This window comes from Erinaceus europaeus, chromosome 11 (assembly GCF_950295315.1).
Source record: "Erinaceus europaeus chromosome 11, mEriEur2.1, whole genome shotgun sequence".
In the NCBI taxonomy this organism is placed as follows: domain Eukaryota; kingdom Metazoa; phylum Chordata; class Mammalia; order Eulipotyphla; family Erinaceidae; genus Erinaceus; species Erinaceus europaeus.
This window is the reverse complement of record NC_080172.1, coordinates 47,079,904-47,103,760: the sequence shown is the minus strand read 5'-3', so window position 1 is coordinate 47,103,760 and position 23,857 is coordinate 47,079,904. Positions and strand designations below refer to the sequence as shown.

The following is a 23,857-nucleotide window of genomic DNA, read 5'->3' as shown; positions in this document are numbered from 1 at the left end:
TTATGGTGGTGTGTGGTATTGAACTGGGACTTTGGAGCCTCAGGCATGAGAGTCTCTTTGCATAACCATTATGCTATCTACCCTCCCACATACCACCCAGGACAACACATTTTCAACCCTTCCTCCCCAGCCTGTACCCACACATTAGGTCTTTTCATTTTCCTCCCTCACTTCTGTGTGTTTGATGGTCTGACTTATGTGAAGATAAAGATCTTCTTGTTGAGTTTACTGCTGCATACCCAGTCTACCACAAGGTAGGTCTTAGGTGTTCTTCAAAGTTTGAAGGGACATTCTTCAGGATTTTTAATTGAAAGCTAAGGTCTTCTCCACTTCCAACTGGAACCTCTAGCCCCTTCCTTCCAGGGAACTATATCTTTCCTCAAGTAGGACGAGGTTCTGGTCCTAGACCTTTCTCCAAATAAGATCCCACCCCAAGTAAGGTAAATTAGCAAGTGAGTACTCTTCACTTTTCCACCCAGGTTTGGACCCCAAAGGAGACTGAAAGCTACTGGACTGGTGAGAGATGAGCCTTTAATGAAACAGTTGCAGGCTTGGCCCACTGCTCTTGTATCCTTGGTGGACTGTGGGAGGTGAGAGTAGGGTAGGAGGGAAGGAAGCTGGGTGAGGGACAGGTATGGCAGGTGGAGGGGGATGCTGGTGCCTGCTGGGACCATCTGTTCAGCTGTTCTCCCAGAAGAAGTTGTTACAGGCCACTGTGAGGGCAGCCACCATCACCACATACTCCTGGAAATCCACTTCTCCATCCCCATTCTCGTCCAACTCCTTCATCAGCTTGTCCACAGCTTCTGCATCCTTCTGGCACTGTAGTTGGAGGAATAGTGTGTAGAAGAGTGTGTAGTACTGAGTCAAGGGAAGGGTACTGGCTCACTGGGGAAAAGAGGGCAGAGATGAACACACAGGAGAACTATAATTATGGGATGGGATTCTGCTGTTGCCTTCTCAAAATGAACAAACATCAGGGACCCCAGTCATCTTCAGAATACATTCCTCAAGAACAGAGTACAGATAACTCTTAACAGTTCCCATTTGTTGAGTGGGCTTCAGTGTGGCACTAGGAGTTTTACCAGTATTTCTCACTGATTTCTAATATGAGTAGTGTGAAATCTGCATTTAGTCTGCAATTTGGATATAGTAAATAGAAAGTTGAACTTAAGTCTGGGGATATAGTAGTCTATTAGAGCACCAATTTCTGTGTCTGAAGTACTAGAGGTCCCATGTTCAATCCCTGGCACCACCTTAAACCAGAGCTGATCAGGGCTCTGGTGCCTCCCCCTTCTCTCTGTCTACAGAATAATAATGGTGGTGTTATGTTGGACTTAAAACAAATAGTAGGAGGTAATTTTCCACTCTAGAGAGGAAATAGTTGATAGTCTCCTGGCTAAATAGTTGTGTCCAAAGTCATGTAGCTACAAAGTGTCAAGGCCAGAATTTGAACCCAGGAATAAGAAGGTCATAAAGCTGGTGCACTTTCTTTTGTTTTGCTCTTTCTTTTCCCTTTTTTTAATACATAAAGACAGAGAAAAGTTGGGGAGAGATAGGAAGAGAGGACGTGAGAGACCTACAGCACTGTTTTACTACTTGTGAAGCTTGCCCCCTGCAAGTGGGGACCAGGGGCTTGACTCCAGGTCCTTCATTGTGTAGCATGTGCACTCACCAGGGTGTGGCACTTCATGGCCCAAAGCTGATGCACTTTCTACTAATTTCTCCTTCAGCCTACTTACCTGTTTTCTTCATTCCCCTCAAAACTACTGAGCCTGCATCCTGGGAGGGATGTGTTGCGGAAATAAAGCATTGGACTGGCTCTCAAGGTCCTTAATTTAATCCTTGGTATACATCTCTTTCTCCTCTCTGTTTTTTAAAGATATTTATTTATTTTGGATATAGAGGGAAATCAAGAGGGAAGGGGGAGATAGAGAGAGAGAGAGAGAGACAGAGAGATACCTACAGCACTGCTTCACTGCTGGTGAAGCTTTCCCTTTGCAGGTGGGGATTAGGGGGGGCCTGTTATTGTAATAGATCCTTGTCACTGTAATATGTTCACTTAGCTAGGTGTACCACTGCCTGAACTCCTTCTATATTCCTTTTCTTTTAGAATAAGAACCCCATGTTGGTTTTTTCCCCATCTTTAAAAAAAATATTTATTTATTCATCCCCTTTTGTTGTCCTTATTGTTTTATTGTTGTAGTTATTATTGATGTCGTTGTTGTTAGGTAGGACAGACAGAAATGCAGAGAGGAGGGGAAGACAGAGAGGGAGAGAGAAAGATAGACACCTGTAGACCTGCTTTACTGCCTGTGAAGTGACTCCCCTGCAGGTGGGAATTCAGGGGCTCGAACCGGGATCCTTATGCTGGTCCTTGCGTTTTGCGCCACCTGCACTTAACCCCCTGCACTACCGCCCAACTCCCTTCCCCTATCTTTTTTTTTTATTTGTTATTGGATAGAAACAGAGAGAAATTGAGAGGTGAGGGGGATATTTAGAGGGGGGAAGAGCCAGAGAGACACCTGCAGTCCTGCTTCACCATACATAAGCTTTTCCCCTGCAGGTGGGGACCAGGGGCTTGAACCCTAGTCCTGATGCACTGTAATACGTGTACTTAACCAGGTATGCCACTGCCTGGCTCCCCTCCTATATTTCTTTCATTCATAAATAAATATTAAAAAAACCAGCTACTGAACATGTTTCATTTTCTTCTTTCTTTGTTTCTCAAGACATATGTTTTTAACTTGCTTTTATAAGATTTTTCTATTTATTAATGAAAGAGAGAACCAGAGCATCACTCTAGCACATATGGTGCTGGGGACAGAACTCAAGATTTCATGCTTGAGAGTCCAGTGCTTTATCCACTGCACCAATTCCCGGGCTTCTTTTCCCTTTACTGTGCTTTTGTTACTGTTTCAGTTGTAATCCTTGTTATTTCCTTGGAGGAGCTGCCCCACTTCCCTCAGGCCCTTATTCTTCTACGATCCCTTCTGGACAGGGCTGCTTGTACTCCTTGGTGTTCCTGGTCTACTCTCATGTGCCAGTCTGCCCTTCCTCACTGGCAGCCTTGCTGTGGGTGCAGGTGCCCCAGGGTTGGTACCTAGCAGTTGGTGTAGGCGTTTTAAGTTGAACTGGGAGGAGCAGAGATGCTGGTGAGGAGAACTCTGGGAGCAGGGATGGGTGCTGAGCTATGAAGGGTTGGGGGGTGACAGGGAGGTGCCTACTCACTTCCAGGAAGCCAGAGAACTCCACCTGTAGCAGCTCCTTCAGCTCCTTCTTGCTCAGCTTGTACTTGTCACCCTCCTTGCCCGAGTGGGTGTGGAATACGTTGATAAGTGTCTCCATTGCCGTCTCCAGGTCTGAGCTCATGGTGCTGGTGACCTGCCCAGTACCACCAAGGAAGCAAGCTCAGGTGGCCTGAATTGGGGTGGGGGGAGCCCTCACACCCAGCCCCAGCCCTGCAGCTCATGTAGACTGGAGATCAGAGCTTCGGCACAGTTTAGAGATATTGAGAGGTAAGGGGGAAAGATAGGGAGAAAAAGAGACACCTGAAGACCTGTTTTACTGCTTGTGAAGCTCCCCGCCTCCCTGCAGGTGGGGAGTGGGAGCTTGAATCTGGGTTCTTGTGCACTGCAACTAGCCTGTTCTACTGAGTGTGCCATTGCCCAGCCCCTTCCCTGAGCTTTTATTGTGGTGGTGGTGAAGTCAGGCAGACCTAGAAATAGGCTTGTTCTGTGTCTTTGTCAATCCACAGAGTCAGAGTTCCGGGGGCTCAGAGTAGCTTTGGCTCTTGGTTACCTGGCTGACATCAAGGAGGGTGGGGCAGGCAGCCTGGTTGGTCACAGGAGTCAGCCAGGCATCCTGGGGCTCTATTTTTACCCTAGGCCTTGCTTGCCTAGTCTTGCCAAACTCTGCTGTTGGGGGTGGTGGGCTGGGCTCCCTTCCCCAGCCTGGAACCTGCTGCCCACCCTCAGCAAGGAGACAGCTTATGCCTTGGATCAGTTTCATGGACAGGGTGGCAGCCAAGTGGGTGGCCAAGCTGGGGGTGAGGGGGAAGCAGTCTTTCTGCCTCTCAACTTCCTGCTTGCAGACTGAAGGTTCTTCCAGCCCTTTAACTATCTTGATCCTTGTGCTGGTCCTTGGCCCTTGTGCCATGTGTTCTTAACCCACTGCACTACAGCCCGCCCCCCCTATTTTTTTTCTTAAGTTGTTTAATTTATTTGATTTGATAGGACAAAGAGAAATTCAGAGGGGAAGGGAAGATAAAGGAAGAAAGACACCTATAGCACTACTTCAGCACTCATGAAGATTCCCTTCTACAGTATAGTACAGATGAGGATTGAACCCTGGTCCTTGCACATTATAACATGTGCCTTCTACTGGATACACCTAGTGCCTGGCCCCTTCTTGCTTTTTTTTTTTTTTTTTCTAGGGATGCTTCCCTCTACTGATTCAGTCAGTCCTGATATTGGGGTGGTGGGAAGGCAGAGAGGAATCTCAGAGCCTTTCCTCTGGGTCCAGAGCTCCCAGGGCTGGGGAAAGAGACATTTATGCGCACCTGTCCCCACTACTTTAACCTCCTGTTCCTTGGTTGACATGGGGACACTGGCTATAGAGGGCATGTGCTTATGTATTGGGGGCACAAAATGGCAGAGTGCATGGAGCACTCTGAGTTCAGGGGACTGGGAGAGGGGTCCTGGAGGGAGAGGTCTGTATAAGCCAGGGGGTCGATGGCCCTTGGCCCTGGGGACAGTCAGTCTCGCCATAGCCTCAGGGGACGGCTCAGGTGTCTCAGATCGGGTGTCCCCATCCTGCCCCAGACCCAGGGGGCTGGACAATGGGCACCTATCAGATGACATCCCACTCCTTAATGGGGCCCTTGTGAGTGTCACCTGAACTCTGGACATGAGATGTGGTTGTCACAGAGATGTGGGGGTACTGCAACCCAAGCTGAGCTGATGGCAGGGATAAGCAGGCCTGGGAAGGCAGGGTGCTGATGACTTGGTTCTGTGGCCCATTCATGAGGGGCCCATGGAAGTGGTCTGGGGTTTCTTTCAAGTAGGGGCACTTGGGAGATACCCTGGGGGAGGGGCAGGAAGTGACAGAGTTAGAATTGGGGGCCAGGGTGGGAAGAGAAACATGGAGGTCTGGTCTGAGAAAGAGAAGAGGGAAGGGGGGCACAGGAAGGGAAACTGGGGATTGGGCAGTGCTAGACCGTTCTCTCAGAGTTGGTGGTCACCCTAGGCTAACCCGTGGCCTGAGTGGTAATGGCAGACCCAACTGGAAACTGGGTCCCCTCCTCAGCACTTGGGGTACAGTGCTTCAACGTGGGCAGCCTCACCAAAGCCTGATGGCTGGGTTCTCCACAGGCACCCTCCCTCTCTGAACCCCAGAGCTCCCTCTGACCTTTATGTGCCCCTCCTCAGCACCTCTCAGGCCCTGTTGCTCCCGGCCCCAAACTTCCATCACCCCAAACTCATCCCAGACTCTGATGTCCCCTGACCTTTGGAGTCCCTCTAATGCCCCCCCCCCAAGCTGACCAGTTCGGGGTGGGGGGTGTCCTAGCCCAGGTATAGCAGGATACTCACCGGGTCAGCCTCTGCCTGAGGTGAGAGTGGGCTCTGGATAGACAGACACAGGGGCTGGAAACGCCGGCTAACAGTGGTGTGAGGAGACCTGCCTTTAGTGTCCTTTCTGGTGACACCACCTCCACTCAGCTCCACCCCTTTACTGGCACATACCCAACGGGGCCATGGGCCAGCAGTGCACACAAACTCCCTCTGTTCACAGCTGGTGGCAACAGGCTGCCTTCCCTCCTGTCAGGATCATTCTTAGCTCAGGCTCTGCAAGGCTTCTTAGGCAGGGCAACACTCAGAGAATATTTTAGTCTCAGGAGTCTCCCCAGGTCTTAGAGACACCCCCTCCCCCAGGCTAATACAGGGTCTCTTTTAGGAGGATCTCAGCCCAGAGCCCTGTGTGTGGGGACTCAGTCTGGGATACTTTGGGGGTATCATGATCTGAGGGCTCTTTTTGGGGTTTCATTCTAAGGAGGCCACGGTCATGGTAATTATTTTTATTAAAAAAACATTTATTTATTGGTTAGAGACAGAATAATTGAGAAGGAAGGAGGAGATAGGGAGGGAGAGAGAAACAGGCACTTGCAGACCTGCTTCACCACTTGTGAAGCTTCTCCTCTGCAGGTGGAGACCGGGGGCTTGAACCCAGGTCCTTGCACATGGTAACATGTGTACTTAACATGATGAGCCACTTGCCTAGGCCCCTAGGTGGTATTTATTATATCAAGACTCAGTGCTAAGCTACCTCCCATGGTTCAATTTTCAGTCTCCCCATCCTTCAACATAATACTCATGATGTGTGTGTGTGTGTGAATATATATGTTAAGTCTGTGTGCATGTGAGTGTGTGAGGTTGTGTGTGTTTGTGCACGTGACAGTACAAGAGTGTGTGTTCACGGCTAGTGTATGTGAATGTGAGTGTGCGTGTGTGTGTATGTTCGAGTGTGAATGTGTGTTAAAGGGCAGCAACACCCCCCCACTCCCGCTCCTCTGCCCTGGCAGGCTAGAACCCTGCTGAGTTGGGTCTTCCTGGAACTCTAGTTAAGGCCCAGCCTGGAGGGGGCGCATGGTCTGCACTGGGAGGTGGCCTGAAGGCAGGCGGGGTTGGAGGTTGGGTTGGAGGCGGGCCTGGGCGGCTCCAGCTGCAAGAAACCTGACACCTCAGGCTTGGGCGGGGCCCTGCTTCCCGGGACACTTGTAAACCTCAGCCCAGCAGCTCTGCTTGGTGCGCCCCATCTCTTTGCCTAGGTGAGCCCAACCCCCAACCTTCACCCTGCAGGAAGCCAGCCTGTGAACTTCTTAGAACCCCGGGAATCCCCGGGGATCCCAGGGGTCCTTGGTCCCTGCTTGGGGTGAGCTCAGCAAGGCACTCAGTAAGTGACTTTGGGAGAAGCAACAGTCCTTGGTTGAGGGGCTGTGGAAGGGAGGTGGAAGGGCAGCACCTTTTCCTCCAGTCTCCTCCTGGGCCCTGCAGTTGTGGGTGCTGGACCAAGCCCACAGTGGGTGCTCTGAGGTTTCTCCAGGACCTTGGCATCTGGGATAGCGGGCAGGGAGGATCTGAGGGTTCTGGGTTCAGCTGTTGGCCAGGAGGTGGGGTCTGCAGGCAGAATCAAGCCCAGTCTGGGCGTCTGCCAGGCTCAGCATCAGGGAAGTGGGTCAGTCCTGTGCAGGCCAGGGGAAACTGTGCGTGGAGACCCAAGGCCCTACACAAACAGCTTTGGGGACAAACAACCTCTTGACCCTTTGAGGTTAGGCAACCAGATAGCACAGCTCTGTACCCAACAGACTTCCTTTTTTTTTTCTTCTATTATTATTATTCTTTTAGAGATTGTTTATTTATTTATTCATTGATCAGTGAGGGAGAGAACCAGAGCATTACTCTAGTACATGTGTGATGGGGACTGAACTCAGGACTTCATGCTTGAGAGTCCAATGCTTTGCCCACTCAACAGACATTCATTTCTGAGGCATGGAGAGCCTAGGTTCAATTCCCAGCACTAGGATAAGCCAGAGCTGAGAAGTACTCTGGTTGAGAGAGTACAGAAGAGAGAGAAAGAGACTTCATGAGACCAAGGCATTCCCTCAACTTAAAAAAAAAAAAAATCTGAGACAGAAAACCTCCTCCCATACAGAGGGGTCTCTGCACTCAGGGACCACCACAAGCAGCTCCCTAAAACCTGGGCACTTCAAGAAGGCCCTTAGAGAGCCACAGAGAAAGGGGTCCTCCCTCCTCCAGAAGCTGCTGCCCAGCTCCTGCCACAGCCCACCCTGAGGCCTTTCTCCTTCACTGCCATGCCTCCTCTAGAAAGAGGCCTGGCCAGGCTCTCCTTCTCTGACCTTCTCTCAGGTCATCCCTGCGTGGACATCAGCTCCAGCCCTGCATCCTCATGGCAGCAGAGCCACTGACAGAGCTGGAGGAAGCCATTGACACGGTGGTCAACACTTTCTTCTCCTTTGCGGGGCGTGAGGGCCGGAAGGGCAGCCTAAGCATCAATGAGTTTAAGGAGCTGGTCACTCAGCAGTTGCCACACTTGCTTAAGGTAGGTGGAGATTCTCTGCACCGAGACAGTGGGAGAGATTGGCTATAGGATACTAAGTATGTGAGGTGATATTGCTGACTATGCCAGTGTAACTACACGTGCATGTGTGTGTGCTTATGTGCATTTCATAAATATATATATATATATAGAGAGAGAGGGGGGAGGGCGGAGGTACACAGCATCAGAGCTTCTTTTAATTCCTTGGCATTTCTATATGGTGTCAGGGCTTGAACATGGGCCACACATATGCAAAACAGTTGTCCTACCTACCCATGGCGCTCTCTCTACCCCCTCACAGGTATGTGTATGTGTTTTAAGAAATAAGTGCCCCACCTTCTGCAACCCACAACGACCTTGGGTCCATACTCCCAGAGGGATAGAGAATGGGAAAGCTATTGGGGATGGGATGGGATATGGAGATTGGGTGGTGGGAATTGTGTGGAGTTGTACCCCCCCATCCGATGATTTTGTTAATGTCTCCTTTCTTAAATAAATAAATAAATAAATTAATTAATATTTAAAAAAAAAGAAATAAACGCATTTTGTGGGGGTCAGGTGATGGTGTATCTAGTTAAGTGCACATAGTACGAAGCACAAGGTCCCATGCAAAAATCCTGGTTTGAGCCCCTGGCTCCCCACCTGCAGGGGTGGAGGGTTGCTTTGCAAGTGGTGAAGCAGGTCTACAGGTGTCTTATCTTTCTCTCTTCCTCACTGTCTCCCTTCCATTCTCAGTTTCTCTGTCCTACTCAATAAAATGAAGAAAAAAAAAAAAAAGAAGTAAGTGCTTTTTGGAGCCAGGCAGTGGCATACCTGCTTAAGCGCATTACATTACAGTGAGCAAGGACCTGGGTTTAAGCTCCTGGTCCTCACCTGCAGGAGGTGAGCACTGCTTTACCTCACAAGTGGTAAAGCAGTGCTGCAGGTGTCTCTCTGTTTCTTTCCCTCTCTCTGTCTCCCCCTTCCTTCTCAATTTTTCTCTATCTCTATCCTATAATAAAGAAACATATTTTAAAAAAAGAAATAAGTGCTTCCTTTAAAAAAAGCATTTATTTATTAGTAGGAAAAGAAGAGAGAGAAGCAGAACATCATTCTGGGACAAGCAACTCTGGGGATCAAACTCAAGACTTCATGCTTCAAAGTCCAGTGGTGCCACTTTTCCCTTTTTTTCCCTTTCTATTTTATTTGGTAGGACAGAGAGAAATTGACAGGGGTGGGGGAAGATAGAGAGGGTGAGAGAAAGATAAACACCTGCAGTCTTGCTTCACTGCTAGTGGGAGGTGGGGAGTGGAGCTCTAACCTCGGTCCTTGTGCATGGTGACATGTACCCTCAACAGGGTGCATCACTGCCCACCCCCCAATAGTATTTTTAATAGATGTATATTTCTTTTCCTGAGAATTGATTGCTGAGTATCATACTGATATATTACAGCTCTTTATAAGATAAGGAAATGAATCTTTTGTCCATTTATATGTTGCATATATCTTTGATTAATTTGCATCTAGTCCTTTGACTTTGATAGTTTTTACCATACCATCTGTTTTTTTCATCACTTTATTAGGGAAACAGTAACTTACAAGGTAATTGTTGCCATGTGAGTACACTTTCTTATCTCCTTGTAATAGGTGTCTGCACACCACTTCAACCACCAACTGAAGTCTTCCTCCTCCACCATCATGCCCTGGATCCCCAGTGCCCTCCCAGCCCCTCCCTACTCTTTCTCTCTTTCCCCACCCTTCCCCTGAACCCTTGACTTTGTTGCAACATACCACACCTAGTCCAGATTTCACTCTATATCTCCCCATTTATTTCCTTGTTTCGTTTTTAAAATTGTTGTTTTTTTAATTGTTGTCACTGGAGTTTTATCACTCCAGTATGACTTTTTTAGATATGTATACAGAGAGATAGGGACAGAGAAGCAGAGAGAAAGAGAGCCAGAAAGAGATCATAGCACTGAAGCTTCTTCCAAAATGTGGTGGTGGCTAGGCTTGGACCTGGGTTATGCCTATGGCAAAGCAGTGCACTATCCAAGTGAGTTATCTCACCGGCCCAGTCCATGATGACTTTATTCCTAGAATATGGCTACCACTGCTCATGAATATGTGACATCGGTGCTCACAAGAAAATGTCAGTCACTGCTATCCATCCTCCTTTCCAGAGGTTCTGTCCTCCTGAATCTCAGCATCCTACTCTTCTGTTCATGCTTCAGACCTTGTCGTTACCAAGATGTGCACCTCTTTTAGACTCTTGTGACAGGCCCCCATTTCTCTTCACTACCTTCTGTTATTCTAGTTCTGTTCCTCTGCCCAGCATGCCCACTCCAGCATTGCCTTGATGCCACTGGCACTTTCAGTCTCTCTCTAGTGGCTTGAGAGGTGGCACAGTAGATAAAGCATGGAACTTCAGTGATTCTGGGGTTCTCTTTCTCTTTCTCCATCTTTCTCATTAAAAAAAGTTGGGGGGCAGTTGGTGGTGCACCTGGATGAGTGCACGTTACAATGCGCAAAAGCTCGGGTTTGAACCTCTGGTCCCCACTGCAGGGGGAAAGCTTTGCAAGTGGTGAAGTAGTGTTGCATCTCTCCCTCTCCCTTTCTGTTACCACCTTCCCTCTTGATTTCCGGCTGTCTCTATCTAATACATAAATAAATTAAAAAAAAAAAACAGAAGAAAGAAAGGAAGAAATTATTTTTCCCAGTGACCTAGGAGGTGGTGCAGTGGATAAAGTGTTGAACTCTCAAGTGTGAGGTTCTCATTTCTGTCCTCAACAATGCATATGCCAGAGTGAGACTCTCATGCCTGAGGCTCCAAAGTCCCAGGTTCAATCCCCTACACCACCATAAGCCAGAGCCTTGCAATGCTCTGGTTAAAAAAAACAAAGAAAGAACTTTGGGGCCAGGTGGTAGAGCACTTGGTTGAGTGTGCATGTTACAATATGCAAAGAAGCTAAGCTCAAGTTCCTAGTTCCCCACTTGCAGGGGGAAAGCTTTGCAAGTGTTGTCTCCTTGTCTTCATCTTTTTTCTTTATTTCTGTTTCTATCAAATGAATATATACAGAAAATATTAAAAAATTAAAAATTTGTTCATTTATATATATTGGAGGGAGAGAGATTGGTGGGTTCTAGTCCCTGCCTGCAAGGCGTGGGGTGGGGGTGTGTGTGTGATTCACAAGTGGTGAGGCAGTGCTGCAGGTGTCTCTTTTTTGGGTCTTGGGCTTGCAAGGATAGTTCTCTGTTAGCTGTGCCATCTCCTGGGGCTACTTTTGTTTGTTTGTATTTGTTGTTACCTGGGCTTTGCTGTTCCTGGACAACCATTTTCAGATAGAAAGAGAGACAGAGGGGCAAAATGGCAGCACACCTGGTTGCTTGCACACATCACAGTGCAGGAGGACCTGATCCTCACATGTAGGGACAAAGCTTCATAAGTGGTAAAGCAGCGCTGTAGGAATCTCTCTCTTTTTACTTTTTTAAAATTATCTTTATTGGATAGAGACAGCCAGAAATTTAGAGGAAAGAGGGTTATAGAGAGGGATAGAGACAGAGTGACACCTGCAGCACTGCTTTACCACCATGAAGCTTTCCCCCTACAGGTGGGGACCAGGGACTTGAACCTGGGTCCTTGCACATTGTAGCATGTGCACTCAACCAGATGTTCTCTCTTCTTCCCTCCCCTTCTATCCCTATCTTTTCAACTTCTCTCTGTTTCTAGCCAAAATAAAATAAATTAAAAAAAAAAAAAAGGAAAAGAGAGACAGGGAGACCAAAGCATCAAATATGCATATATATATATATATATATATATTTTTTTTTTTTTTTTGATAGGACAGAGAGAAATTGAGAGAGGAGGGGGAGAGGAATACACCTGTAGGCCTGCTTCACCGCTTGTGAAGTGACCTCCCCTGCCACGCCCTCTGCCAGTGGGGAGCAGGAGGCTTGAACCAGGATCCTTGTCTGTTGTCACCAGGACTTCACAAGTCTGGATAGACTTTTTTCAGATATAGAGAGGGAAGGTCACCAGAGCACCAAAGCTTTCCCCATTGTGGTGATATTGTGTTCTGATTTATAGTTATTCTGAGTGAAACAGAAATATATATATATATATCCAGGAAGTGACACTGTGGATAAAGTATGAGGTCTGGAGTTAAACCCTTGGTATTACATGTGCCAGAATGATGCTTTTGTTCCCTCTTTCATTAATAAATAAATCAATCTGCTGAAAAACTAAAGAAAAAGAATTACTTCATGGGAGGATAAGAAACTCAGAACACCACTCTAGCTCATGTGGTGTAGGGGATTGAACCCAGGGCCTCACACAGACAAGTCATATGGTCCACCTGCTAAGCCCCCACCATGGATTTTTTAAAAAATGATTAATTTTACTTGATAGGATAGAGAGAAATTAAGGAGAAAGAGAAGATAGAGAGGAGGAGAGATAGAGGGATACCTGCAGCATTGTTTCACCGCTCATGAAGTTTTCCCCCTGCAGGTGGAGATAGGGGTTTTTAACCCGGGTCCTTTCACATGGTAACACTTTCTTTCACTTAACCAGATGCACCACCACACAGCCCTTTTGGCTTTTTAAAAAAAATTTAAAAAAAAAATAAAATAAAAATTTTTTTTCTTATATTTATTTTCCCTTTTGTTGCCCTTGTTGTTTTTATTGTTTTTTATTTGTTATTGTCGTTGTTAGGACAGACAGAAATGGAGAGAGGAAGGGAAGACAGAGAAGGAAAAAGAAAGAGACACCTGCAGACCCACTTCACCGCCTGTTAAGGGACTCCCCTGCAGGTGGGGAGCCGGGCTTGAACCAGGATCTTTATGCCGGTCTGCGCTTTGCATATGCGCTTAACCCCCTGCGCTACTGCCTGACTCCCCCCTTTTGGCTTTTAAACAACTTACGTACATACTTTTGGGTACTGGGGCTTTGCACAGACACAATCTCGTTGCCCCTGGGATGACTTAAAAAAAAAATATTGGGACCACAGCGGGTTAAGCGTAGTGCAAAGACCGGCGTGGATGCCGGTTGGAGCTCCTGGCTCTCCACCTGCAAGGGGGTCCCTTCACAGGCGGTGAAGCAGGTCTGCAGGTGTCTTATCTTTCTCTCCCCCTCTCTGTCTTCCCCTCCTCTCTCCATTTCTCTCTTGTCCTACTCAACAACGACAGCAATAACAACAACGATGATAAACAACAAGGGCAACAAAAGGGGGGGGGAATTACATAATAAATAAAAAATTTAAAAAAATATTTTGTTGCGGGGGTCGGGCGGTGGCGCAGTGGGTTAAGCGCACGTGGCACAAAGCGCAAGGACTGGCTAAGGATCCCAGTTTGAGCCCCTGGCTCCCCACCTGCAGGGGAGTCGCTTCACAGGTGGTGAAGCAGGTCTGCAGGTGTGTCTATCTTTCTCTCCCCCTCTCTGTCTTCCCCTCCTCTCTCCATTTCTCTCTGTCCTATCCAACAATGAACAACATCAACAATGGTAATAACAATAACCACAACCAGGCTACAACAACAAGGGCAACAAAAAAGGGGGGAAAATGGCCTCCAGGAGCGGTGGATTCATGGTGCAGGCCCCGAGCCCAGCAATAACCCTGGAGGAAAAAAAAATATTGGGTTGCCATATAGCATAGTGCTTATGGAAAAGGCTTTCTTTCATCCAGCGCCCCTCAATAGTTTGTGTGTGTGCACACGCACGTGTTTGCACTCGAGTATAATTCCACTGCTCTCTGGCTGGTTTTTCCCCCCTTCTTATCAGAGTACAGCTCTGGCTGATGGTGGTGCTAGAGATTGAAGCTGGGATCTTGGAGCCTCAGGTATGAGAGTCTCTTTGCTTAATCGCTATGCTGTCTCCCCTACCCCATTCATTTTTTCCCATTTTTTTTATTATAGTTAATAGTGGGTTATAGGATTGTAAGATTATAGTGTGTAGTTTCACACCACAGCTACCACCAAAGTTGTGTGTCCTACCTCCCAAAGATAACCACCATAGTGGTTATTTCATGAAGTCTTAGAAACAGTTTGCTTCTATTTTTTAAAAAAATTTTTTAAAGACATTTAAAATCTTTTATGTTTATTTTCCCTTTTGTTGTCCTTGTTTTTTTATTGTTGTTGTAGTTATTATTGTTGTTATTGATGTCGTCATTGTTAGATAGGACAGAGAGAAATGGAGAGAGGAGGGGAAGGCAGAGAGGGAGAGAGAAAGATAGACACCTGCAGACCTGCTTCACCACCTGTGAAGCGACCCCCCTGCAGGTGAGGAGCTGGGGCTTGAACCAGGATCCTTACACCGGTCCTTGCGCTTCATGCCATGTGCGCTTAACCCCTGCGCTACCACCCGACTCCCTGAATTTTTATTATCTTTATTTATTCGATAGAGACCATCAGAAATCGGGAAAGGGGTGATAGAGAAGGGAGAGAGGCAGAGAGACATTTGCAACACTGCTTCAACACTTGCAAAGTTTGACTCCTGCAGGTAGGCACGGGGTGGGGGGCTCAAACCCAGGTCCTTGTGCATTGTAACATGTGCGCTCAACTTGGAGCGCCACCATCCAACCCCCTGTTTTGGTTTTTAAAATTCTTGTGTATTAGTTCTCTAGTCCACATATGAGTAAAGCCATACTGTAGTTGTCTTTCTTATTTTACTAAGCATAGTCACCTCTAGTTCTGTCTATTTTTGTTTCAAAGAACACAATATTGTCTTTTTTGGTTTTAGAGTAATACTCCATGGAATGAATATATGTATATGTGTACACACACACACACACACACACACACACACACACACACTTAATTTCAGATAGACAGAGGCACCACACCACTGTTTCACCATCAGTGGAGTTCCCCCAGTACTGTCCATGTGGTGCCCAGTCTCCAGATGAGCTCCAGCATGTGCTAAGGCATGAGCTTTATTGGGTGAGCTCTCTCAGCTCCTAAAACAGTATTTTTTCCCTCCAGGGTTATAGCTGGGGCTCAGTGCCTGCACTATGAATCCACTGCTCCGGGAAGCCATTTCCTCCATTTTTGTTGCCCTTGGTGTTGACCTTGTTGTTGTTATTGTTGCCGTTGCTGTTGCTGCTGGATAGGGCAAAGAGGAGGGGAAGACAGAGAGAGGGAGAGAAAGGTAGATACCTGCAGACCTGCTTCACTGCTTGTGAAGTGACCTCCCTACAGATGAGGAGCTAGGGGCTTGAACTGGTATCCTTACACCGGTCCTTGAGCTTCAGGCCATGTGCAGTTAACTCGGTGTGCTACCATTTGGCCCCCTAAAACAGTATTTTTGATAGACATGTGTATTGCTTTTCCTCAGAACTGGTTGCTTATTTTTTATTTTTAATATTTATTTATTTATTATTCCCTTTTGTTGCCCTTGTTTTATTGTTGTAGTTATTATTGTTATTGATGTCGTCATTGTTGGATAGGACAGAGAGAAATGGAGAGAGAAGGGGAAGACAGAGAGGAGGAGAGAAAGATAGACACCTGCAGACCTGTTTCACCGCTTGTGAAGCAACTCCCCTGCAAGTGGGGAGCTGGGGGCTTGAACCAGGATCCTTGCGCCAGTCCTTGCTCTTGGTGCTACATGCATTTAACCCACTGTACTACCACCTGACTCCCCTGATTGCTTATTTTTGTGTGGGTTTATTCCAGGTCTTTGTAGGATAAAGAAGTGACTTTTTTGTCATGCCTTTGGCTGATTTATTTTTTTGTCATTTGACTTTGATTTTGATTGTTTCTACCATACTACATAAAATCTGTATTTTTTAATGGTTTTATTATTTAAACAGTGATTTACAAGGTAGTTGTTGCCACATAAGTACACTTTCTTATCTCCCCGTGACACCACTTCCACCACAGACTGAAGTCTTTCTCCTCCACCTGGGTCCCCAGTGCCCTCCCAGCCTCTCCCTTCTCTCCCTCTTCCCCCACCCTTCCCCTGAACCTTGGACTTTGCTGCCACATACCACACCTAATCCAAGTGCATTTCCCTTTTCTTTTTTTTTTAATTCTTTTAAAAAAATTTTACTTATTTATTTGTTATTGGATAGAGACAGAGAGAAATTGCAAGAGAATGGGGAGATAGAGAGGAAGAGAGACAGAGAGACACCTGCAAACCTGCTTCACCACCTGTGAAGCGACTGACTCCCCTGCAGGTGGGGAGCCGGGGGTTTGAACTGGGATCCTGACCGGCCCTTGCATTTTGTCCCGTGTGCGCTTAACCCGCTGTGCTACTACCTGACTCCCCATTTTCCTTTTCTTTCTTAAAAATTTGCTTTATTTCTTTTTTCTTTTTAAAAATTAGACTCATTGACTTTTTATTTATTTATTATTTTTTTATTTATAAAATTGAAATACTGACAAGACCATAAGATAGGAGGGGTACAGTTCCACACAGTTCCCACCACCAGAACTCCATATCCCACCCCTTCCCTTGAAAACTTTCCTATTCTTTATCCCTCTGGGAGCATGGACCCAGGATCATTATGGGCTGCAGAAGGTGGGAGGTCTGGCTTCTGTAATTGCTTTCTGATGAGCATGGACATTGGCAGGTTGATCCATACCCTCACCTGTTTCTGTCTTTCCCTAGTGGGGCAGGGCTCTAGAGAGGTGGGGTTCCAGGACACATTGGTGAGGTCATCTGCCCAGGGAACTGTCAGGTTGGCATTATGGTAGTATCTGGAACGTGGTGGCTGAAAAAGCATTAAGATATAGAGCAGCACAGCTTGGTAAATAATTAGGAACCTACAGGTAAGAATATAGCAGATAAGATTTGGAGTCTCCATTTTGGAAAAAGCTAGTAGGTCTATTTTAGGTATATTCCAAGGGGCTCATGACTTTACTAATTTTTGCCTGAGCCCCACAGTTAACATGCAGGTGGGCCAAAGGCATTGTCTGGGGAGATAGTGTTGGAGTTGGGGATAGGACTAGAAAGCTGGATCAGGGAAGAGGGTAGCTCCAAAATATGGGAAAAGTATATAAATATTGTTAGCTATAAACCCCACCGATTTGATCTGGGGCCCATATTCATCGCAGGAGCCTGTGTAATCTCTGCAAAACTGTAGGTCTGATCTGGCATCCTGTGGTCATGACTAGGAACATTCTAGGTTGCACTAATTTCAGGACCCATCTTCCTTGAGTGGTAGAGTATGTTGGTCATGGCTAGGAATGTTCTAGGCTGCACCCATTGCTGGACCCTCAAGTGGTATTTTGTTCCAACCTCCCTTCAGAGAATGAGGCAGTCCTTACCATTGTTGATCCTCATAGGGGTCAAGGTCCTAGTGGCCCTCAAAGGGGTACACTATGTTGTTTCTGATGGAGATGACCAGTGACAGTGGAGAGAAGGATATGTTAGAGATCTAGGCCCATCATGTCTATGTGGGAATCCCAGGACTCCCTGACTAGGGCCCCAAGTGATGGGGGTGGCCTGATAGTAACCAAAAGAGCCATCATTAAAGTATGCTGGTCTCTTGTCCTTATCCAGCTTTTGTAGTCCTTACTTTGTCTGACAAGGTTAGCCTTGGAGTGATTGAGGGAAGTGAAGTAGAATGAGGGTATCTAGGTCTAAGTAGAAACTATTGGATTAGGTACTTTATGGTGTCTTTTTTCGGTCTTTCTACTTGCTTGCTGCATTTATTTATTTATTTAATTTTATTTTTGCCTCCAGGGTTACTGCTGGGGCTCAGTGCCTGAACCATGAATTCACTGCTCCTGGAGGCCATGTTTACCCCCTTTTGTTAACCTTGTTGTTGTAGCCTTGTTGTGGTTATTATTTTTATTGTTGATGTCACTCGTTGTTGGATAGGACAGAGAGAAATGGAGAGATGAGGGGAAGATAGAGGGGGAGAGAAAGACAGACACCTGCAGACCTGCTTCACCGCCTGTGAAGCGATTCCCCTGCAGGTGAGGAGCTGGGGGTTCGAACCAGGTTCCTTATGCTGGTCCTTGTGCTTTGCATCACGTGCGCTTAACCCGCTACGCTACCACCTGACCCCTTGCTTGCTGCATTTATTGATTCACTGCAAACTGTTGTGCACTTTTTCTTTGAGGTATGTATTTTTTCCCTGACTTATGGATACATGTGTACATATGCCTTGTCTCATGGGCCCTGGTTTATATCTAGGTTCTGAGGCTTTGTTAGGAAGTGTACTACCTGAAATGGAATTAAGGAGTCCTATGAGCTAGGGAAAGTCTCACCAGAGTAATGAAGCTGGAGAGTTGACATTCTATACCTGACGTCTCTGAACACTGAAGTGAAACATGCCAAGGTGGTACTGGTTACATTGATTACGTTGAGATCAGCAGATGCAGTATCAATTGGTATGAATTGAGAGAAACATGCAGGAAAGTGAGCCCCATCCCAGAGGTTTCAGGACTGGGAGAAATATGGGTTGGAAATTTGGTTTACTTTGAAAATCCCATTGTTAGGATTTGCTGTATCATATAAGACCTCACCATATTTATGTCCTTTAATATAAGTAACACATAGCTATATCTTATAAAGTGATGCAACCTGTTCTTCTATTCTTCCTGATTTAAGATTATAGGTGATTTACTATTTCAAAGAAAAAGTCATTATTAGAAATGTACTAACAATTTGAGCCCACTGTTAAAATTCAATCTGATTACCAATTTGAAGGTTTTTTTAAAAAAATATTTTTTAAAATTTATTTTCCCTTTTGTTGCCCCCCTTTTTTGTAGTTATTGTTATTGGTGTCATCATTGTTGGATAGGATAGAGAGAAATGGAGAGAGGAGGGGAAGGCAGAGAGGGGGAGAGAAAGACAGACACCCGCAAACCTGCTTCACTGCCTGTGAAGCGACTCCCCTGTAGGTGGGGAGCCGGGACCTCGAGCCACTAATTTGAAGTTTTAAGTGCTTATATTCAAGAACTGTGGTCTATGCATCAAAAAGTTTGAGACATTCAATCCATTTTACCCCCTCTCATATTGATTAAATAGTGATTTGTAAGACTATAAGTTTAAATTTTTTAAAAAAAATTTATTTATTTTCCCTTTTTTTGCCCTTGTTTTTTTTTAAATTGTTTTTGTAGTTATTATTCTTGTTATTGATGTTGTCATTTTTGGATAGGACAGAGAGAAATGGAGAGAGGAGGGGAAGGCAAGAGAGGGAGAGAGAAAGATAGACACCTACAGACCTGCTTCACCACCTGTGAAGCGACTCCCCTGCAGGTAGAAAGCCGGGGGCTCAAACCAGGATCCTTACACCAGTCCTTGTGCTTGGTGCCATGTGCGCTTAACTTGCTGCACAGCCGCCCAACTCCCAAGACTATAAGTTAATAGGAGTGTATATTAACACCATTCAAGCCACCAAAGGTCTGTGTCTCTTCCCCCCCCCCCCCCACTTCACTTCACTGCCCTACAATGAAGGTGAATATGTACCCTCACTCTCCACCCAGAGATTTTTACTTTGGTGCAATACTCCAAACTCAGTCAGATTCTGCTTTGAGTTTCTCTGTCTATTCTTCTTTCTCATCTTCTGTTTATGAGTGGGATTATCCCATACTCATCTTTGTCTTTCTGACTTATCTCACTTTACATAATTCCTTCTAGCTCCATCCAAGATGGGTCAGAGAAGGTGGGTTCATTATTCTTAATAGATGAGTATTTTTTTTTAAAGATTTTATTTATTTATTCATGAGAAGATAGGAGGAGAGAGAAAGAACCAGACATCACTCTGGCACATGTGCTGCCGGGGATCGAACTCAGGACCTCATGCTTGAGAGTCCAAAGCCTTATCACTGCGCCACCTCCCGGACCACAATAGATGAATAGATGAGTATTTTATTTTCTTATATTTTATAGGACAGAGAGAAATTGAGATGGAAGGGAGAAAGAGATAGAGAGATAGCACTGCTTTACTACTTGTTAAGTGCCCCACCCCCCCATAGGTGGGAAACAGGGGCTTGAACCTGTGTCCTTGCACATGGTAATATGTGCACTCAACCAAGTGTGCCACCTGGGTACCCAGCCCCTTATCTTGTTTCTTAAGTTCTACCTGTAAGTGAAGTCATGCAGCATTTCATATACATTTTTTCATGTAGTCAGATTTTTAAGAATGACTTTTGTGTCTGATGTTCTGTTTTGAAATGTTTTTGCCAGTTTAATAAACCAAACCAAATATTATTTTAAGTCTTCCTACCTATGTGAAACACCACCTTCATTATTTTTCCAATCTCCAGGTATATTTGGTTTTGTTATTCTGTTCAATTCAGTTTTTAAAAAAAGTATCGACAGTGTCATTTAATTACCATAGTTTAATATACTTGAATAACCTGGAGGGCTGATTTTCTTTCATTCTTCTCAGAGGTTCTAGGTTCAAATCTTGACACTTCCATATGCCAGAGCTGAGCATTGCTCTATTCTCTTTTGTGAAAATAAATAGATCTTTAAAAATTACAATAAAATAATTTACTTGTTTTTATTTATTTATTGGATAGAGACAGAAATCAAGAGGGAAGGGGGAAGTATAGAGGGAGAGAGACAGACACCTGTAGCATTGCTTCACCATTTGCAAAGCTTCCCCTTGTAGGTGAGGACTGGGGACTTGAAACCAGGTTCTTATGGACTGTAAAATGGGTGTACAACAGGGTGCATCACCAATTGGTCTTCATTCTTTTGTTTTGTGTTAGAGAAGAGAGGGCAAAGAGCTTAGTCACTGCAGTGCTAGAATCGAGCCCAGGGTCTCACATCTGCAAAGCTTGCAGAGCAACCAAGCCAACTCCTTGACTGCTTCTTAATTAGTTAATTTTTTTTAAAAAAAATTTCCACCATGGTTATTGCTGGGGCTCAGTGATCCTTTTATTTTCTCTTTTTGTTAGAGACAGAGAGAAATCAAGAGGAAGGAAAGATAGAAAGGGAGGAAGAGAGATACCTGCAGCACTATTTTACTGCCCTGGGTGGGTACCTGGGCTTGAACCTGGGTTCTCGAGCATGGTAATGTGTGCATTCTACTGGGTATGCCATTGCCTGGCTCCATCATCACTATTTTTTTAAAAAATATTTTATTTATTTATTAATGAGAAAGATAGGAGGAGAGAGAGATAAAGAACCAGACATCACTCTGGTACATGTGCTGCCAGGGATTGAACTCAGGACCTCATGCTTGAGAGTCCAATGCTTCATCCACTGGGCCACCTCCTGGACCACTATCATCACTATTTTAAACAAGATCCTTCTTATTACATTTTCTTTCTTTCTTTTTTAAATATTTATTTATTTATTCCCTTTTTGTTGTCCTTGTTGTTTTTTTATTATTGTAGTTATTATTGTTGTTGTTATTGATGTCATCATTGTTGGATAGGATAGAGAGAAATGGAGAGAGGAGGGGAAGACAGAGTGGGGGAGAGAAAGATAGACACCTGCAGCCCTGCTTTACCGCTTGTGAAGCGACCCCTCTGCAGGTGGGGAGCTGGGGGCTCAAACTGGGATCCTTACGCCAGTGCTTGTGCTTGGTGCCATGTGCACTTAACCTGCTGCACTACCGCCCGACTCCCCCTTATTATATTTTCTAACTGATCAGCATCCATATGATTAAAAGGTACAAGGTTTTGTGTACAAATATTTAACCAAGTAATTATTCATTATTTACATTTTTTTGGGTGGGGTGGGAAAGAAATACAAAGTAGAGAGAAAAGCATCCACCCTGAGTGAAGTAAATTAGTTTCAAATATAGGTTCTAGCTTCTAATCCCATTTATTTATTTACTTATTCACCAGAGCTATCTTCAGGGCTTGGTGTCTGTATGACTCCACCGTTCCCAGAAGCTATTTTTTCCCCTTTTAGATAGATGGTGGGAGACAGAGAGAGGAGAGACACTGTGGTACCACTCTGCTGTTTATGAAGCTTCCCCCTGCAGGCACTCCCATGTGATGACCTGGGGATTGAACCTGGGTCCTTCTGCATGGCGGCATGTGCTCTGCTGGTAAGCCAGCTCCTGGTCCATTTCTGGTTATTCTGTCTTTCTCATCCAGGAAGTAGACTAGTAATACCTTTCTTCTTAGATGGTCATATATTTATTCATTCTGACACATGTGATGCCAGGGATTGAATTTAAGACCTCATGCTTGAGAGTCCTACACTTTATCCACTGTGCCACCTCTGGGCCATGTGATCCTCTTTTCAACCCCACCCTTCCTTTATGTCTTTCCTCAGGATGTGGGCTCCCTGGACGAGAAGATGAAGAGCTTGGATGTGAACCAGGACTCGGAGCTCAAGTTCAATGAGTACTGGAGACTGATTGGGGAATTGGCCAAGGAGATCAAGAAGGAGAAGATCTCTGAGATCCGGAAGAAGTAAAGTCAGCTGGGAAGGGCTAGGGCAGGATGAGCAAGACCAGGCAGAACTCCACACCTCCCAAATAAAATCTCCTCAAAATACAAATGCCTTCCTATTCAGTCTTACTTGTGGTAAAGGACAAAAGACAGAGATAGACAGGGAGAGAGAAAGGGTGCTGGGGAGACAACATAGTGGCTTTGCCAAAGGCTTTCATGCCTGAGACTCTGAGGTCTTAGGTTTAGTCCTCAGCATCACCATTAGCTAAAGCTGAGCAGTGCTCTGGTTTATCTCTATCTCTCATTAAAATAAATAAAATAATTCAAGAGAGAGAGGGAAAGAGAGGAGTGCTGCAGTGCTGCTCATGAATCTCACCCAGCCCCCTGCAGGTGGGTACCAGGGGCTTGAGCATGGCATGGCAGTGTGTGTGTTCAACCTGGTGTGCCACCACCCAGTACCTAAATGTCTCCTATTTTCACCTTGATACTGGTCTCTGGAGACCGGAAGGTAGGAAAGCTCTACCCTGACTAGAGGGTGGGCCCAACAACCATCAGTCTTTCAAGGGCTGGGGATGTTACTCATCATCCAATATTCCACATCTGGCATCCTGCACCAGGTCTTGCACAGAATAGGTGTTCAATGAAGAAATGGTTGAATAAATACATGAAAGCTGGAAACAGACTTGTGGGTCAGGTGAAATGAGTATTCTACCAGGTGCTCCCTGGGTGTAGGGGTATAGTTCTGGCTTCCAGTTTTCACAGCTTTAGTGTTTGTGTTATTGAATGAGAAAGAGCTGTGGAATTGTGTTGAGTGCTTGTCATGACACTTTGAGGTTGGTGCTTTTTTTTTTTTTTTTTTTTTAATTGTCACCACCATGGTTGTTGTTGGGGCTTGGTGCCTGCATGATGAACTCACTGCTTCTGGGGGCCATTTTCCCCCCTTTCTTTTTACTTTATAGGACAGAGAGAAACTGAGAATGTGAGAATGGAGGGGGAGACAGAGATGGAGAGACACCTGCAGCACTGCTCTACTGTTTGTAAAGCCTCCTCCCCTACAGTTGGGGATTAGGGACTTGAACCTGGACCCTTGCACATGATAATGTTTGTGTTTAACTGGGTACATTATTGCCTAGCCTAGTAGGTACCATTTTAAAATCTTCTATCAAAGGTAGGAAAGCTCCTGCTCCTTCTCCTTCTTCCTCTTCTCCTCCTCCTCCTCCTTCTTCCTCTTTTTCTAATTATTTTCCTCCTCCTCCTCCTCCTTCTTTTGCCACCAGGGTCTACTTTGGGGCTCCTGTTTGGATTTTTTTTTTTTTTTACCAGAGCACTGCTCAGCTCTGGCTTATGGTGGTGTGGGGGATTGACCCTGCAACTTGAGAGCCTCAGGCATGAAAGTCTCTTTGCATAACCATTATGCTATACCCCCACCCTTTGAACTTTTTTTTAATGGAGTGTGAGAGGCCAA

The 23,857-nt window shown here is 45.7% G+C and overlaps 3 protein-coding genes across 3 annotated transcripts in view; 2 read left to right on the top strand and 1 right to left on the bottom strand.

Annotated features, from left to right (window-relative positions):
• Window positions 1–514: 514 nt before the first annotated feature.
• S100A1 (S100 calcium binding protein A1) lies at window positions 515–5,738 on the bottom strand. The gene is made up of 3 exons (XM_007525385.3): window positions 5,592–5,738; window positions 3,232–3,384; window positions 515–822 (listed from the first exon to the last, which is right to left on the bottom strand). The coding sequence occupies exons 2-3, from the start codon at window positions 3,370–3,372 to the stop codon at window positions 679–681; spliced, it is 285 nt and encodes a 94-aa protein (XP_007525447.1). The 5' UTR covers window positions 3,373–3,384; window positions 5,592–5,738; the 3' UTR covers window positions 515–678.
• Window positions 5,739–6,680: 942 nt separating this feature from the next.
• Window positions 6,681–22,501, top strand: S100A13 (S100 calcium binding protein A13). Its single transcript, XM_007525386.3, has 3 exons — window positions 6,681–6,826; window positions 7,926–8,118; window positions 22,274–22,501. The coding sequence occupies exons 2-3, from the start codon at window positions 7,966–7,968 to the stop codon at window positions 22,415–22,417; spliced, it is 297 nt and encodes a 98-aa protein (XP_007525448.1). The 5' UTR covers window positions 6,681–6,826; window positions 7,926–7,965; the 3' UTR covers window positions 22,418–22,501.
• Window positions 12,555–23,857, top strand: part of LOC103115605 (protein S100-A8) — a 253,840-nt gene continuing 242,537 nt past the window's right edge. The window contains exon 1 of the mRNA XM_060201538.1: window positions 12,555–12,559. The gene's annotated coding sequence lies outside the window, so the exon portion shown is untranslated. The remainder of the gene's footprint in view (window positions 12,560–23,857) is intronic.

Excerpts from the sequence above, each read along its gene's own strand:
- S100A1 (XM_007525385.3), bottom strand. The coding sequence starts at position 3,372 with ATGAGCTCAGACCTGGAGACGGCAATGGAGACACTTATCAACGTATTC. Across the intron at positions 823-3,231 it reads AGTTCTCTGGCTTCCTGGAA|TGCCAGAAGGATGCAGAAGC; the intron begins GTGAGTAGGCAC and ends CTCCAACTACAG.
- S100A13 (XM_007525386.3), top strand. The coding sequence starts at position 7,966 with ATGGCAGCAGAGCCACTGACAGAGCTGGAGGAAGCCATTGACACGGTG. Across the intron at positions 8,119-22,273 it reads AGTTGCCACACTTGCTTAAG|GATGTGGGCTCCCTGGACGA; the intron begins GTAGGTGGAGAT and ends GTCTTTCCTCAG.